The sequence below is a fragment of the Dipteris shenzhenensis genome, chromosome 8 (genome assembly GCF_047967505.1).
Source record: "Dipteris shenzhenensis isolate YYH24624 ecotype China chromosome 8, Dip_SZ_1.0, whole genome shotgun sequence".
NCBI classification, from domain to species: domain Eukaryota; kingdom Viridiplantae; phylum Streptophyta; class Polypodiopsida; order Gleicheniales; family Dipteridaceae; genus Dipteris; species Dipteris shenzhenensis.
In genome coordinates, this window is record NC_141603.1 from 40,507,196 (window position 1) to 40,523,336 (window position 16,141).

The 16,141-nt window shown below is 41.9% G+C and overlaps 1 protein-coding gene and 1 pseudogene across 1 annotated transcript in view; one reads left to right on the forward strand and one right to left on the reverse strand.

Moving 5' to 3' along the window:
• The window catches only part of LOC147899499 (Galactose oxidase/kelch repeat superfamily protein), a 121,770-nt gene extending 112,610 nt beyond the window's left edge, over positions 1-9,160 (forward strand). The window contains exons 19-20 of the mRNA XM_087378048.1: positions 8,362-8,430; positions 8,604-9,160. Of these exons, the coding sequence (XP_087234174.1) occupies positions 8,362-8,430; positions 8,604-8,708 (174 nt within the window). The 3' untranslated portion in view covers positions 8,709-9,160. The remainder of the gene's footprint in view (positions 1-8,361; positions 8,431-8,603) is intronic.
• Positions 9,161-13,523: 4,363 nt separating this feature from the next.
• Positions 13,524-14,586, reverse strand: LOC147899500 (uncharacterized; annotated as a pseudogene).
• Positions 14,587-16,141: the final 1,555 nt, after the last annotated feature.

The window sequence follows — 16,141 nt, forward strand, 5'->3', positions numbered from 1 at the left end:
ATGGGTCTTCTAAATTATAGAGCTCTTGCCAAGTTACATTCACAGGGTATGGCAAATGATGTACCTTAAACTCACACAGTTTCCAAACATGTGTGTGAGGGTTGTCTTTTGGGTAAGATGCATTGGTTTCCTTTTCAAAAGAATTGTCCAAAATTCTCACCAAGGAAATTGCAGCTAGTGCACAGTGATGTCTGTGGCCCAATGAGGACAAATGCCATTGGAAGGTACAAATATTTCATGACTCTAGTTGATGACTTCACAAGATATTGTTGGGTATATGCTTTAAAAGCCAAATTTGAAGTGTTCTCATGTTTTCAAAGGTGGCTGAATATGGTTGAGAATGAATCAGGATGCAAGCTTGTCACCCTCAACACAGATAGGGGGGAGAGTATATGTCAAAGGAGTTTGATGCATTTTTGTCTTCACGGGGCATTGCTTACTCATGCACTACTCCTTACACTCCTCAGCATAATCCTGTTCCTAAAAGGAAGAACAGGTCCACTATGGAGATGGCCAGATGCATGCTTAAGGCCAAGTCCTTGCCCAATAAATTTTGTCTTGAAGCAGTGATGTGTGCCAACTATGTGCTAAATAGATCACCTACAAGGGCATTGAGGACTGTTACACCTTATGAAGCATGGAAAGGCAAGAAGCCTTCACTTTCACACATGAGAGTTGTTGGGTCTCTTGCATATGTTCAGGTACCATCTCAGCTGAGACATAAGTTTTTCGACAAGGCAATCAAATGCATATTTATTGGTTACAGCCAGGAGAGTAGAGGGTATCGGTTGTATCAACCAAATACTGCGAAGATTATTGTCAGTAGAGATGTAATCTTTGCTGAACATTCGGCTTCTCCTCTTGTGGATTGCAAAGCTAAGCCAGAAGGTGACATGTTTGATGCCTTTGACTCTTGGTTACCTCTGCTTCCCTCAGAGGGGGACTTTGACCAGCAACATAAGCCTCCTGCAGGCCCTCCAACAAGCATTGATCAGCCAGCACCCCATGCTGATTTGCAGGTTCCTCTTCCAGCACAAAATGATCCCACTATTCATGATGCAGTGATTGAAGAAAGAGCTATCAATAGACAGCAAAGGCAAGTTCCCAGATGGCTTCTTGACATGATGAGGGACTACAAACAAGATCAACCTCTTGCTGCCTGGACAAGATCAGGGAATAGACAGATGCATGTTCACTTTCTTGATTTTGCACTCCTTGCTACAGCTTGCAATGAAGAGCCTTTGTGCCATAAAGATGCTTTTGACAGCAAAGAGTGGATGGATGCAATGAAAGCTGAGCTACAATCTATTGCCAAAAATGACACATGGGAATTAGTAGATCTCCCTTCCGGCAAGCATGCCATTGGTACCCGGTGGGTCTACAAATTAAAAAGGAAATCTGATGGCAGCATAGATTGACACAAAGCCCGTCTTGTTGCAAAAGGGTATGCCCAACAACAAGGCATTGACTTTGAGGAGACCTTTGCTCCCACTTCCAGGATTACTACTATTAGATGTGCCATTGCCATTGCAGCCCATCACCATTGGCAAGTGCACCAGCTTGACATCAAGACTGCGTTTCTTCATGGGGATTTGCAGGAAGAAGTTTACGTGACACAACCTCCTAGCTTTGAGGTTGTTGGCTCTGAAAACAAGGTATGCCGGCTGAGAAAAGCCCTTTATGGTTTGAAGTACGAACCCAGGGCTAGTATTCAAACTAGGCACCGAGGCCATGGTATGCTAAAATTCATGCACACTGTCTGTCCCTTGGTTTTCAGAATAGCCCCACAGAGCCCACTCTTAATGTCCATGGGAGTGGATCTAATTTTTTAGTGCTGATTTTATGTGGATGACATGCTGATCACGGGCCCTGATACTCAGCATATTGCAGCTTTCAAGGCTGATTTGCAGCAAGCTTTTGAAATGTCAGACATGGGACAGCTGCACTATTATTTGGGCATTCAGTTTGCTCAGGTTGAGGGGGCTATCATGATGTCACAGTCCAAGTATATTAGTCCAAGTATATTGGACAGCTCCTTGATCGTTTTCAGTTTGAGGATTGCAGTCCAATCTCTACTCCAGTGGACCATGGCTTCAAATCTCCAGCTCATGATGGGAGCCCACCATGTGATATCACTCTTTACCAGCAGGTTGTTGAATGTCTCATTTACTTATGCCACACCAGACCTGACTTACAGTATGCAGTATCCCAGCTCAGCAGGTTCATGCACATGCCCAATTCACAGCATTGGCAGGCAACGAAGAGAGTCTTCAGATATCTCAGAGGCACTCAGGATTTAGCCCTCTTCTATGGTGATCAGGGCTCACTTACCATGCATGCTTACACGGATAGTGACTGGGCAGGTTGTTCCGACACCAGAGTGTCACATACCGGCAACTGTTTTTTGCTTGGCAGTTCATGTATCTCTTGGCTCAGCAAGAAGCAACCAACAGTTGCCACATCCAGCTGTGAGGCTGTGTACAGGGCAGCCTTCACTGCTACAGTAGAGTGTGTCTGGCTTCGATAGTTACTTATAGATCTTGGTATTCGCCAGACATCCTCCACTATGGTCTACACTGACAATCAGAGTGCTTTGGCCATTGTGCGTAATCCAGTGTTTCATGCGCGTACCAAGCACATTGAAGTTCACTATCATTATATTCGAGAGCGGTTGTCAGCAGGAGACAGAGAGTTGTCCTACCTTCCCACAGAGGACAACATAGCATATATGTTTACAAAGGCACTTCCTCGTCCCAAGTTTGAAGTCTTTCGACATGCTTTACACTTGGTTCCCTTTGTTACATGATCTGGCATACCTTGTACATTCATAGTTGGCTATATCCTTTTGAATGAACATGTGCCACCATGACCAAAAAATACCAGGTATTTTGAGACGTTTGCAGAATACTTCAGCCTATACCATGGAGGGGGGTTTGTAGACCATCTTCTTCCGGTCGTATTGATCCCCTCTGGGCCCTTGTATGTGCCATGTAGCTTTAGTTATTGGCACATAGGTCACCTAGTACTTTTAGTGTCTTAGGACACCTAGTACTAGTGGTAACACTAGGACACTAGGTCCTAGGGTTCTCTTTTATAGTACTTTGTACTTTCATTTTCATTTACACTAGTTGATGTGACAGCTTCCAATTCTTGCTCCACTCTTGTGCATCCTTTTGCTTCCGTGAGCCTACATGATAACATGCACACGGTACATCCAAGGCATCCCCAGCAAAACATCAGACTCAGGTAAAGGCATCACATAGAAATCCTCATAGTCCACATATACCTGAATGTGAATCTGTAGCTTCCCTATGATAGTATGTGACAGGGTTACCAAGCTCCGGATTAGCCATGTTGGCCTCACAAAGAGGACCAATCTCCAGTGTTCCCTAGCATTCAAGTTATGCCACTGAGTCATGACATCCACGTCGAAAGTAGTGGTGAGCCATGCGGCACAATCTCAGCAAAGCTCTGAGTGAGCTGAGTCAAAACTTGCAACACAGAAGCCATCTGTGTTTGCATTACTGCCATATCATTAGCCTGCACACTTGGGTATACACCCAATGCAACTGTACCCACAGGATTTTGCATTTGTGGAGCTAGCTGCCCCAATGCATCAACTTGAACATTCTACCCTTCATGGGCTGCATTTTGCACTCTTATTCCAGGGTGTGCTCCCCTTATCTGTGGCTCTGGGTCAGACGCTGAGTCTGCATCATTACAAGGTCTGATATTATCCATATCCAAAAGCAATGGATGGCTGTACCAAAATCAGCAAAGGCTTTCTCTATCCAAATTGCCCAGGGACTACTCTGATTGATTTGATGAGGGTCCTGGCATCGGAACCACTGTAACCATCTTTAGAACACTAAGGGCAGTGCATTTGTCTCTACTATCCCACAAAGATGACAATACAGCCAACTTAAATGATTGCCTTTGTTCACAAACAAAACTCAAAGCATAGAACTTCATTGCACAGCATCATGGAACCATTCAAGACAAGGGAGGCTAGAATGCCCCTACTCAGAAACATAGAGAGTGACACCTGTTAGCCCCAACACTTGGTGCCCCTTACGGTATTTATTTAAACTGGTTAGCTCAAAGATACAAAGGGACTTCCTTCAAGAGCTCACCCGCAGGTGCAACCTAGTACAACACCAACCCGTGGCTGTGCTAGTGACCAACTCCCAGTGCTATTACCTTGGTTCCTTTCAGTAGTCATGCATAATCACAAGTAGACCAATCTGATAGCATGCCAAGCAATGCATTACCCATTTCCAAGCCATTACCGAGCTCAAGGCCAGCCACTGCACCCCTAGGGAGAGAGTATCACAACCAGTGCCCCAAACAACCAGTGCCCCAATCCTCTCCCAGGCCAACGGCAAGGCATCCAGCCTACAAGAACTCAGTAAGAATAGCTGTAGCAAAGAGTAGAAAGGGAAGATGAGAATTCAGCCAACAGAAAGAGCCTGTTTCAGCCCGAAACAGCTCCAGAAGTAGGATGAGAAGCGGACAGCAAACTCTGGTAGGAGGGAGCTGCCCAGGAGTGTCTTCCAGCACTAGAAAAGATCAGAGAAAAGTGCGTCCAGCAAGTTGTAGCAGATCAGCTGAGAACGCGTCCACCAGAACAGAGTTTACAGCCCACAAACAGCTCCGTTTTCAGTGCGCCTTGCACCAGGCAAGAGCAGGAAGAGAGGCGCCCATGAATATGACTTCAGATGTAGAAAAGAAGAACTTCTGTCATGAAGAAAGTCGAAAACAGCTTCAAAAGTGGCCCCGAATGAAGGCGTCCATGTCCCGAAAGCATGCCAGCAACATAGGGAACCAAGGGGAGGAGAACTGTGGCGAAGAAAGCACGAAATTCCACTTCAGTAAGCAAAGGGAGAGCTGTAGAAATCCGTCATGAATGAATTAATACGCCCTTGGTAAGGGTGAAGTCTCAAATCAGCAAAGAAAGCCAAGGAAGGGCTCCAGTGCCTTCTAGGGACTTCCAGAGGTGACACAAGGCAAGTAGATAGGCCGCCAGTAGACACATAAGCAAAATGAGGCGTGGGATTTTTAATGACCCTAGGGGGTTAGATGGCACACCATGACCCTAGTGCAAAGAAACCAATGACCCTATTTTGTAGGATCTTTGGGGGGTCAATTTTTAAAGGATGACCCCACTGAACCAAACCAATGACCTTAGGAAATGAAACCACTCCAATAGCACCAGGAGTTGCACTTATTGCACATAAAATCATAGGTACCTGTTGGGCATTAACTAAGGCCCCTAGCTTGGTACCCTAGGCCAAATTCAGTGACAGTTACTTTAGACACTTCACCATCACCATGACGTCCCCGTGACATTATGCTTCGGCCATTTGATTGGGAGAAGTACATCCCAATGGTTGGAATTTTCCTATAATGGTGCTAAGCATATTGCTAACGGCTTCAGTCCGGTTATGCTTATGTATGGATATCAACCCAGGTCTCCTACAACGGTTGGATTGAAGGGTATTCAAGTATATGCAATGCAGCTAGGATTTCTTGTAGGAATATGCAAGAGATTTTAGTGATTGCTCAAGAATCTATCAAGAGTGCTCAAGATAGAGCGCCGATTTATGGTGATAGATGGCATTCACCCAGAGAATGCCCTACGTACTGTGGATCCTTCTTAATCTTGAAAAAGATTAATGAGGTTGCATATGAAGTAGAATTGCCTCAACACGTAAATGTTCACCCAATCTTTCATGTTAATAGATTGAAATAAGTGTTGGGCACTGGAGACAGTCTAGTCCCAAGAACTTGTGGAAGTTAAGGATTTGATCTATGTTCCACATGAATTCGAAAGAGTTATCGAGTTCAGGGAAAGGAAACTTAGGAATTAGTTAATTTGAGTGTTCAAAGTTAAGTGGAAGGATAGGTCTTAGGGCTACTCAACTTGAGAGTCAATTGCGAGTTTGTAGAAGAACTTTCCTAATTTCTTTTAAGAGTTAGAGTTAGCGCTCAAAAGAGGGGAAGAATAATATTTACCTAGACGCTAATTCTCATATTAGTGAACTTAATCCAGCAGGGTTAGGGGGCTTTGGGTTGAGGGAAGCATGCCAACATGGGATTACACTATCAAATGACCAAATTGATTGGCTATCTTTAGCAAGGACGCTTTCCATAAAGTGGGATGCTCTTCTGTATAAGAGTGGCTAAGGTTATTGTGTTGGAATTCAATATGTACACACCACTGGATGGTTTGGTTTGGATCTTGAGCCTAGACTCCTGCTTTCTACATGGCAGATCACTAGATACTGTGCCAATAGTTCCTTGGGAACGGGTTTTGGTGGTATGGGGCGCCAGAGCTATAGGCATGGGCTTGTTGAGTTTGATGTCTAGCCCACGTGCTTAAGGGTGGCAGTGAGGTGAGTTTCCTGTTGATTATCTTTGTGTTTTGCTAATTGTAGTTTTGGAATGTGTTTTGGGTTAGATCCTAGAGGGCTCCAAAACATGGTGTTTCTTTTGGTGATTTTTGCCTCGGAGGAGGCTCAATTACTGACTGATGCATCTGACCAAGAAGAGGAGCCCTTGACGCCCATTGCAAATGATGTTAGGGAACTCAAGATTGACCCTTGAGTGGAGCTCAGCCACAGGTGGGAACCAGAGACTGATGGATGCAGTTCTAGGGTTTCTGGACGTGCACTTGGTGGAGAGAGTCTATGTTGACCAGCCAGGCAATTGGTTTGGACAATTTATTGATGGAGCCAGTTTATTGATGGGTTAAATCAAACCCTGGGTCCTTGTACGTATAGGACAGATGGATAGTCATTTGTCAGTTGGAGGATGCCTTAATGGATCGATGGTGGAGTGCATGTGATGGTGGGCACCTAGGCATCTAGAAGATTCTGGGTGTGATGTGCTCGTAGTGCTGCATTGGTAAGCACTGTAATGCTTGTGATCTGAGTTTGCTCCGAGAGTTCAATGAGTTTTTACAGTAGTACATGGAGGAGCAGGAGATGCGGGTAATGGACCAGTGTTCAAAGATGCCTTCGACTTGCTGGAAAGTCTCCCATGAGAGCTAGATCATCTCTTTTATTGGTGGGGGTGTAGGCACACATTGGTTTGATGAGAGGCACTGTCAGAGAATAAAGTCAGCTCCCCACGTTTAAGCCACCAAATGAGGGTGAGGGACACCTGTAGTAGGGTTAGGGTTTGGAGCTGCCAAAAGGGCAGCATTTGCCTGCTGCATGGGCAGGGGAAGGGACTGCCATGAGAGCAGATCTATAGTACATGTGGACTGTGGCATCCCTGCTGTCCTGTGGGAATACTGTGGGCTGCCATCTAGGCAGCAATACTGGATGCCATATTGGCAGAGGGTCTGCCCATTTGGACAGCATCAAGGGCCCAGCTAACAGGGTTGGTTGGCCCATCTGGAGGGCTGGATAGGCCCTGCATATAGGCAGGTTATGAACATGTATGTAGGGCAGACACACCCAGGGACATCAGGTGATGACAGGCCAGATGGACCTTATCTTGGATAGCAAATGGGCCTGGGCCTAGTTGGCCATCCAGCCTGATTGGCCAGGATCTGTTCCTGGTCGATTATGTCTGCTGGGGGTTGTCCCATATGGTGGCTGGTTTAGTTGGGGCCAGTTTAAGCAGGGACAGATTGGCCCCCCTCCCACCCTCTATATAAACCATTGTTTAGGTATCCGCCAGAAGCTCTCCCAGCAGCTACTGGGCCTGGTCGTCCATGCAGACCGATTGGCCAGGATCTGTTCCTGGGTGGGGTCGGTCCACATGGTGGCTGGATGGCTCTATAAGCTCGCTGGTTGGCCAGTTTAAGGAGTCATAGATTGGCTCCCCTCCCACCCTCTATATAAAGACCTTTTGGGACATTGTTTAGGTATAAACCAGAACCACTCCAGCAGCCCACTGAAGCTCCAGACTTGGGCAGAAGATAAGATGAGAGTAGCAGTAGAAGCAGCAGCATACAGTAGTAGATCTGAGCAGCAGTTGGCTGCAGATGTGCGGTATACTGAGGTTTACGTCTTCTACTTTTTTTAATGGATCTGGTCAAATATTTGACATTTTCCATGATTCCCTCTCTCTCAGGCATTCAGCTTGATCTATCCCATTTGGCTACACAATTCACCTATTGACACTCATTATGGTTTGTCAAGTTATCAGGGCATGTTAAGTTTCTTGTGTATACTATTGTCCAATGGAGGAGAGACAGCAAATTAAAACCCCTTTTCATAAGAAATGTATTTTCTCTGGACTAGTTTTGTTTTATTCTCTTCCAGTATAAGCATAATCATTCACAGTTCTCTCTTATTTGTTTGTTCTTGTTAGAGGAGTATTCACTTATGTATATCGAATCTTGGTCAGGAACTCCGCAAGGATGGATTTGATCTTGCTGACGCTCGTTACAGGGAATTAAAGCCAGTTTTGGATGAGGCAAGTCCAGAATCTTTTCTCATCCCTGACTGGTTTAGTAGCTTCTAGCGCAGTTCTCACTTGTATTTTATTTCTAACATAGCTATAAAGCTCCAGTTTCTGAAGTGGCTTCATTTTATGTTGTGCTTTTAACAAGATCTGTTGTCTGATTTTCCCGTGTTTCTCTGAGATAGCTGGCAATGCTCGAAGCTGAGCAGAAGGAAGAAGAGGAGGACAGCAATACCTTGAAATTGAAAAAAATGAAAGAGAAACCTCGACATTCAGGTGGTCATGGATGATCCAATGTTCGTTTATGCTTTGGATAAGTATTCTTGGCATTAGGCAAGCAAAGAGCACAATGACTACACTTTGGAATGAAAATTCTCTGAATTACCCCCTGTCAATGATGAATCAACATGATTTCCCATACTTTCATCAACTCGGCATCATGTAGCCACATATCATCTATTGTAAGATCATGTATTGTTTGTGAGCGATTTTGGATTACTGCTCTTGGAATTTGTTCCTCACTAATTCTTGAGTGAAGTTGCTATGCCATGAGCCTTGTGATCGCAAGCTTTCAGGTCCCGACGGGATGCATGCGGGAAGTGTTAATATTTGAAGTAGACTCTCTAGTTGAAAACCGTTCAAATAGAATTTTTTCAACAAAAGAATGATCTTTTGATGTATTATGTATGACGAATTCATTGTTTCCTTAGGAAAGACATTTTGTTTTGATGTAAAAATAATTCATGTGTAGGAAGCTTTTATCCATGCACTACATTGATCCTTATTGTGACTTCAAAGAGAGATTGTGCTTCAGCTACTTCAGTATGTGAGGGTCACTCGCACCTACTAGGCTGAACCATCAGCTCTCATAGCATGTAGAAACATACTCTTGTGCCTGTAAAGTGAGATTGTGCTTGAGCTACTTCAGTGTGTGAGGGTCACTCGCACCTACTAGGCTGAACCATAAGCTCTGATAGAGTATGTAGAAACATACTCTCGTACCATGTACAATGAACACTCCCTCACACACTCTACATACACATTGAAGAGAGAGGGAAGAGACACCAACCTTTTGGCTATACAAAATGTACACTCTTCTCTCTACTAACAAAAGTGAATATGATGCAACATTAACTCCCTATTCACACGCAGACTTAGGTCCCTTCTAGAGTTCTCTATATTCTTGACCATCTACCCCATGTACACACTCCCTTTAGCCCCCTTGTCCAGGCAAGAAACTACACAAAGATGATTCAAAAAAATGTGAAGAAAACATCTCCCCTTAAATATTATGTACTACCCTAGCTTGACTATTAGTCATACTATGTAAAACCAAAACTGACATTATTTTAAGAAAAGCACTATAATAATGAAACCTTTTGCATTTGATAGAACCGTTGAGTTGTCACTAAGCATGCAAGATTTTTCATAGATTCCCTCCCCTACAACAAATATAATAGTCATTTTGTACATATCAAAACTCAAAATGCATAGTATAAAGTCTTCCCCATTGATAACATAAATTATATGGGAATTTTGATGGCACTTTTAAACTTATTTGTGTTTAAGGCTCTCTTTTTTTTGGGGGGGGGGGGGGGCTTATGGACATGTAACAAAGGAAGGTAGTTTGGATTTGTATAAATGCATAGAGGGGACTTTTAATTTCCATGGATACATAGCATAACTTTGATTTTAAAATGTATGTTTTAATATTTGGGTGTTTTACATATGTAGTTGCTTTGCATGTGTTAAAAGGTATAGGTTTAATAGAGTTCCCACAACCGCTATCACCACCAAAAGGTTGATATGAGCATCTTTGGAAGTTCATAGGGATGAGCATAAGATGGAATTAGGAGTTTCTAAGAGCTACTCATATATCATGATATATATCAAAAGACAATTCACATGCTGAATAAATGGTGAACTACCTTAATGCTTGATATATGAAAAGAATTTGCCAAGGGCTTATTGGACTAAAGCATGCAATATCATAGTCTATCAAACATAGATAAGGAAGTTATGCAAATGGTTGAGGTCAACATTGACTATTACAAAGCTCTTGTATACAACACAAAATTAACTCCAGGAAGAAAAGTAGATGGATTGATACAAAATTTTGCATGTGAAAAAAGTCAGCCAATGACTTATGAAGATGTGAAGTGGTAAGACAAGACATAATCATGGACGTAAACATGTACACTTGCATAACTCCTTGCGATATAACTATAATTGGGCTTATATAAGTAAACTCACATATGATCAAAATTAACAAATGGAAAGCAAGTATTGTAAGCAAACTCACATATGATCAAAATTAACAAATGTAAAGCAAGTATTGTAAGCAAAGGCTATCCATGGGACTAACTATGTCTAAATGTTTTCTTCAGTAGAGCAAAAATGACTCACTACAGAAAGATTTTGGGCAATAAAATGAGAAAAATATAAAGGCTCAATCCATCACCATAATTACTGGACCACCATCTAGAGACCAGGAGCTTCGTCCTACGATAGTAGTAATATCCACTACAAGGCCAAGACATTAGGAGTAGTGTATCTTAGATCAAACATGGTGTGCATACTATATTTATTGTGTGTATTGGTGAAAAATGGTGAATGATTTGTTATGAATGGTTTTGAGTGGTTATGGATCTATAACTAGAATTGTAATCATTTTTCTCAATTAAAAAAGGGATCATATTTCTTGAGAGGGCTCATAATTGGTTATGAATGGTTTTGTAATTGGTTTTTGAATGTAGATTGATGACAAAGATAACGAGGTTGATTGCAACACAACTATCGATGGTCCTCAACATGGATCTCATGTTTTTCAATTACTATGAGAAGAAATAGAGAGAGGGCATGTTCTAGCTAGTTGTGGAGCATTCAACATATTGAAGAACATGTCCAATACTCAAAGCTAATTATATGAAGGTATTTGTGCAATGTTTGGTCTCCCATCCTGAGCGGAATGTGTAATGATGTAGTATGATATCCAACTTTTTAAAACAAAGAGTGTCAGTATACGAGGGAGGATAATGACTAGTAGGAGCATGGGGATTTACTAGTATGGAGAAGAGGCATAATAAAAGTTGCAAGTGACGTCAAAATACCATAGATTGCAATGTGTAAAGAGAAGACAATCTTCAAATGGCATAACAAAAAAGCAGGGAGAATGATGTGCATATTGATAATTTCTCTTGTGGATGAATAATGAAAATGCAAGTAGAATATTAATGTTGGTACAATAGCAAATAAATAGAGAAATGGATGTAAGGATAATTTGTAATGGACGGCCTTTTCTTTGTAAAAATGATGTAAGCAATCCTTTTTATGAAATCAAAATTAGTGCACTTTGATTTTTTGTCTTCTTGTTTATTGAAGAAATTTGGAGTCACTAAACTTGGTCTTGTTTGACATGACATCCAATTGTGAAGCTCTTTTTTATGTTAAATTAAATTTAGCAATACTTTTTTTTAACATTTGTAATTGATGTAGTCAAATACGTTATAAAACTTAGGCTCATTGTTGTCAACACATCACAATAGTTTCATGCATGCAACGTTTGCAATAGAAGCACCTACCATACACATTATGCAAGTAGCACATTATAATCTTGAAAATTGATCATGAAAGGATTATAATGTGCCACTTCATGCAAATTTTCAATCAAGCAATGTTAAATGACCAATGGTAAGGTATGCTATCATAATTAAGTATTTAGCATCATTGTATTTGGTATCCAAATTGTCATCACATGCCGACATTTCTTTTGTTGAGAGAACTGCAAAACCATTTTTATAGGTTGATAAATGACTTCATGCAAATTTTCATCAAGCAATCTTAAAATGACCAATGGTGAGGTATGGTATTATAGATAATCGTCATTGTATCTGGTATCCAACTTGTCATCACATGTCGACACTCCTTTGTTGCGAGACTTACAAAACCATTTTTATAAAAAATAAAATGTATGTACACAAATGACTCAACGTATATTTCAAAATAATGGTCATGAGAGGTTGAGATAATCATGAATTGTCCATATTCGCATGCTATGTAGTGAAAACCTTTGCCTAGTAAAAGGTCCAACATTTCAACACCATTCCCCAATAGTTTCAATTCCTCATTTATTAGTTCCAAGAACATGCGCATGTTGTTTACTTGACACCTTCTTGAGAACATACACAACAAACATATGTTTAGGCATTAATGCTCCAAATGGATTTATTCCACCAATAGAAATGCCAACTTAAGAAAATACAATGGTCAACAAACCAAGTTAGAAGCTGATATAGAAGCAAACAAATTGATACTTATACAGGTATCATTCAATGGTGGTTGTTGTTTACTAGTTCTTGGCAAAGCATACATTTAGCTATTGAGAAGGTACCACTAATTGCGAATTCATTGGAGGGATACATTGATGAAGATAGTATGGCACTACTAGAATTTTTAAAATAGAGTCACCCACAATCATAAAAAACCTATATGCCACATATGGGGCTGAATTCGGCACAAGGGTTGTTGTCTCCCAATTACCTTGGACTCGTTTTTTTTCTCTAGCACAATTGGTTTTAGCAATGCAGATGCAAAACAACTTTTGCAGCTTTGATGGACTATCACAAGAAATGAAGGAAAGGTGATAGTGGAATTACCCCTGTTCCCTAACTCTATAAAGAAAGAATTGTACTTTGGTTTATACTAGTAACTACTTCCCATCAAGGGCTTTAGAACTTGAGTTGATTATCCATGATAATAAGTTTGAAACCTAGACCACATAGTGCTAATGAATATTGGCACTTGGATGTTTTTAGGAGATTTGGTTGCACATACAAAAGATTGCAAGAAATTTTTTACGAAAGCAGAATATTTAGTAGAAATTAGCATTAGTAGCAGCACCCCATTCAAATAAAAAATCACCAGCCTCCTCGAAGCTAGGGGCAACTATCTATGAGCACAAGCACAATGAGAGTACAAAAAGGGAATATTGCATAATCAAATTTGAACTAAGATTCATGCACATTTCAATTTCGAATCCATACACTATCTCTTAGGAATGGCACCTCAACATGCGATCCGACAAGGCACATGACTGTCCACCCCTCCTACACTGCGGGTTTTGCCAAATCCCCACACCCCGCATTGCAATCAAGGATTGTGTCTCCATGTTCTAAGAAGGCCTGTAAGAACCTCGTCCAAAACAAATGTTTATGTTGCATGCCACCTGCTAAAACACCAAAAATCATTCCAGGCCCGCTTGCGTGTTTTAAACTATGGCAAAGTCACTACACAATTGCCAAGGAATACCTCGCACAGGCCTTTCGTCCACATCACACACCCATTCTGCGGTGTTGATCTCGTCCTCCATAAAGTCATTCAAGGAGGTAGCCCTATACTTCACATATGCCCGCATGTACACCAATACATGCATTACGTGGACCTGCATATAACACATACATGAACAAATCAAAACATCTACAAGTAACATAGGTTCCACGGAAAGCCCTCTTGTAAAACCCTTTCATGATCAGAGCATATACCTCTCTGTTGTGCTCCACACATATTGGTGTTTCCAAGTGAATGACTTGCGAACAATTTAATCTCCACTATCGGAGTCTCATTGATTAACACAAACACTCATCTTTTGTGGAGTGTGTGAGAAGGCCGACCCATGATGTCATTGTCCCTATGACTATAAGAACACCATTGTCTGCAAGCACTCGATCTGCAAGATGGAATGCATCGAAAGCATCGCCCATGCTAAACTTATTCCAACATGGAATGACATCCCCCCGCCCAAATACCGGCAATGCATTGGGGAGGCGAACCACCATGATATTGCATGTACTATCTATGCTCTGACCATCTACCTGAGAGCACTTCTCGTGGTTCAGCTCCTCCAAGGACTTTGATAACCAGTTGAATTCAGCGCATTCTCGCTCGGTCTTTATCGTCTTTCCGGCCTTGAATGGATCACATACAAGGACCCACCATTGTGGCAGAATGTGATCAATGGATGTCTCCATGTGCTTAGACATCATACCTGCAACGTCGCGCTGCCTCTCTCAATCCTCCTTGTCTATAGCTGTGTTTAGGAAACACACTGTTAGGAGTGCTTCAGCAACAAAAGATTACTGATTTGCATGGATTTTTTTGCATGCAAACCATACTTATGCATGTATTTTGTTACCTTCAAACCATACATAACAAGTGGATGGCTCGTGCTTTCTTTGTAACTCCTCCTCGTTATCTTTGCATCCACCTGATGCTTCTATGTCTTCAATTGTGGCTGCGACACCTCATGAAAATTCCTTATTAGAATGTAGTTGTCTACAAGCATTAACAAATAGAGGATTATGGTGCTTGCCTATTGGGATTGGATGGGTGGATTCAGTTGTCCCCGCGCCTGCATTGGTGATACTAGGGGCCATTGACATCAGTTCCATTGCACTACCAGATGTCACCAATTCAGGTAGCACTTGAATTGTTAAGTCCATCTTGTCTGCCACACAAAGCCCAACCTTGGTTGTTTGCAACTTGACATCACTCACAACAAAAACACAAGAACAAGGGCTGCATTAAAAGATCATACCTTGGCAGTGATGTCGCACTCCTCAACTTGCTCTCCACGTTCAACTTCTCAACATGTGGGAGAAGTTGTGTGACCACAACTGTGGGAGGCGATATATGTAGGCTCATCCAAATGTAGAGAGTATAGTCTTCTCTCGTACCTTGGTGCATGGGATTGTCCAAGTGTATCAGATCGCTCTTGTCTCCCAACCATAATTTTTGCCCCATCATGCTGCCAACCGCTTTCTTGCCCACTCTAGTAGATGCACGCACCCCCACCATGCTCGCTTCACTTTCCTATAGCGTACATGTCCACTTTGTTAGTACATGAAATTCCCTGGAGATGCAACATGTTGGGGGTAACTAATATTGACATTCCATAAATTTTGAAGGGCCATCTTCAATCTGGAACGTGGGTAATTGGGAAGAGGCTTCCTGAAGAATTGGGAAGAGGCTTCCTGAAGAATAGACTGATAGTCCATTTCCCATTCGGTTGGCATGGGAAGAGCATCGTATTTGAAGCGGGTCACATCAGCATTGGTTTTGCCATACAAAACACATTCATCTTGGGTATTAACATGACGAGGAAGAGGATTAATAGTGGATACAAGATAATTCACACATCTAACATGGATGGCACAATACTCTAAGCGAGGCTTTATGGACAAGCCTTTAACTTGTACATTGAGACGTAGAGCAGTGGAGAGATGCGGATTTGCTAAAGACATTTTGAAGTTGGGATAAACTATAGTATGAACAGGCTCACGGTTTAGACTACCATGGATAAGAGCAATCCATGCATCTTTTAGGCGAACGTGGTGAGTATCAACAAGGCTAGCCATACAACAAGGTGAGTATCAACAAGGCTAGCCATACAAGTAGCATTAACACCCATACGGAACAATGGCTCTATGGCCAGAACAAAGCAACCGTAGTGTATATACTAGTAACCAGAATTTTTGAAAGATTCAATTACTTGAGAAGTAAACAATGGAAGATACACACCAGTAGAACCTTTGTCTACTAGATTTACAAACCACTTCAGAAATCTTGATATGCTTGAGAGCACGAAAATGAAAAGTGGAGAACTTGTAGATATCTTCGAGATCTATGATGGGCATATTCCAGGCAGCTTTTGGATCAATAAGTTCAA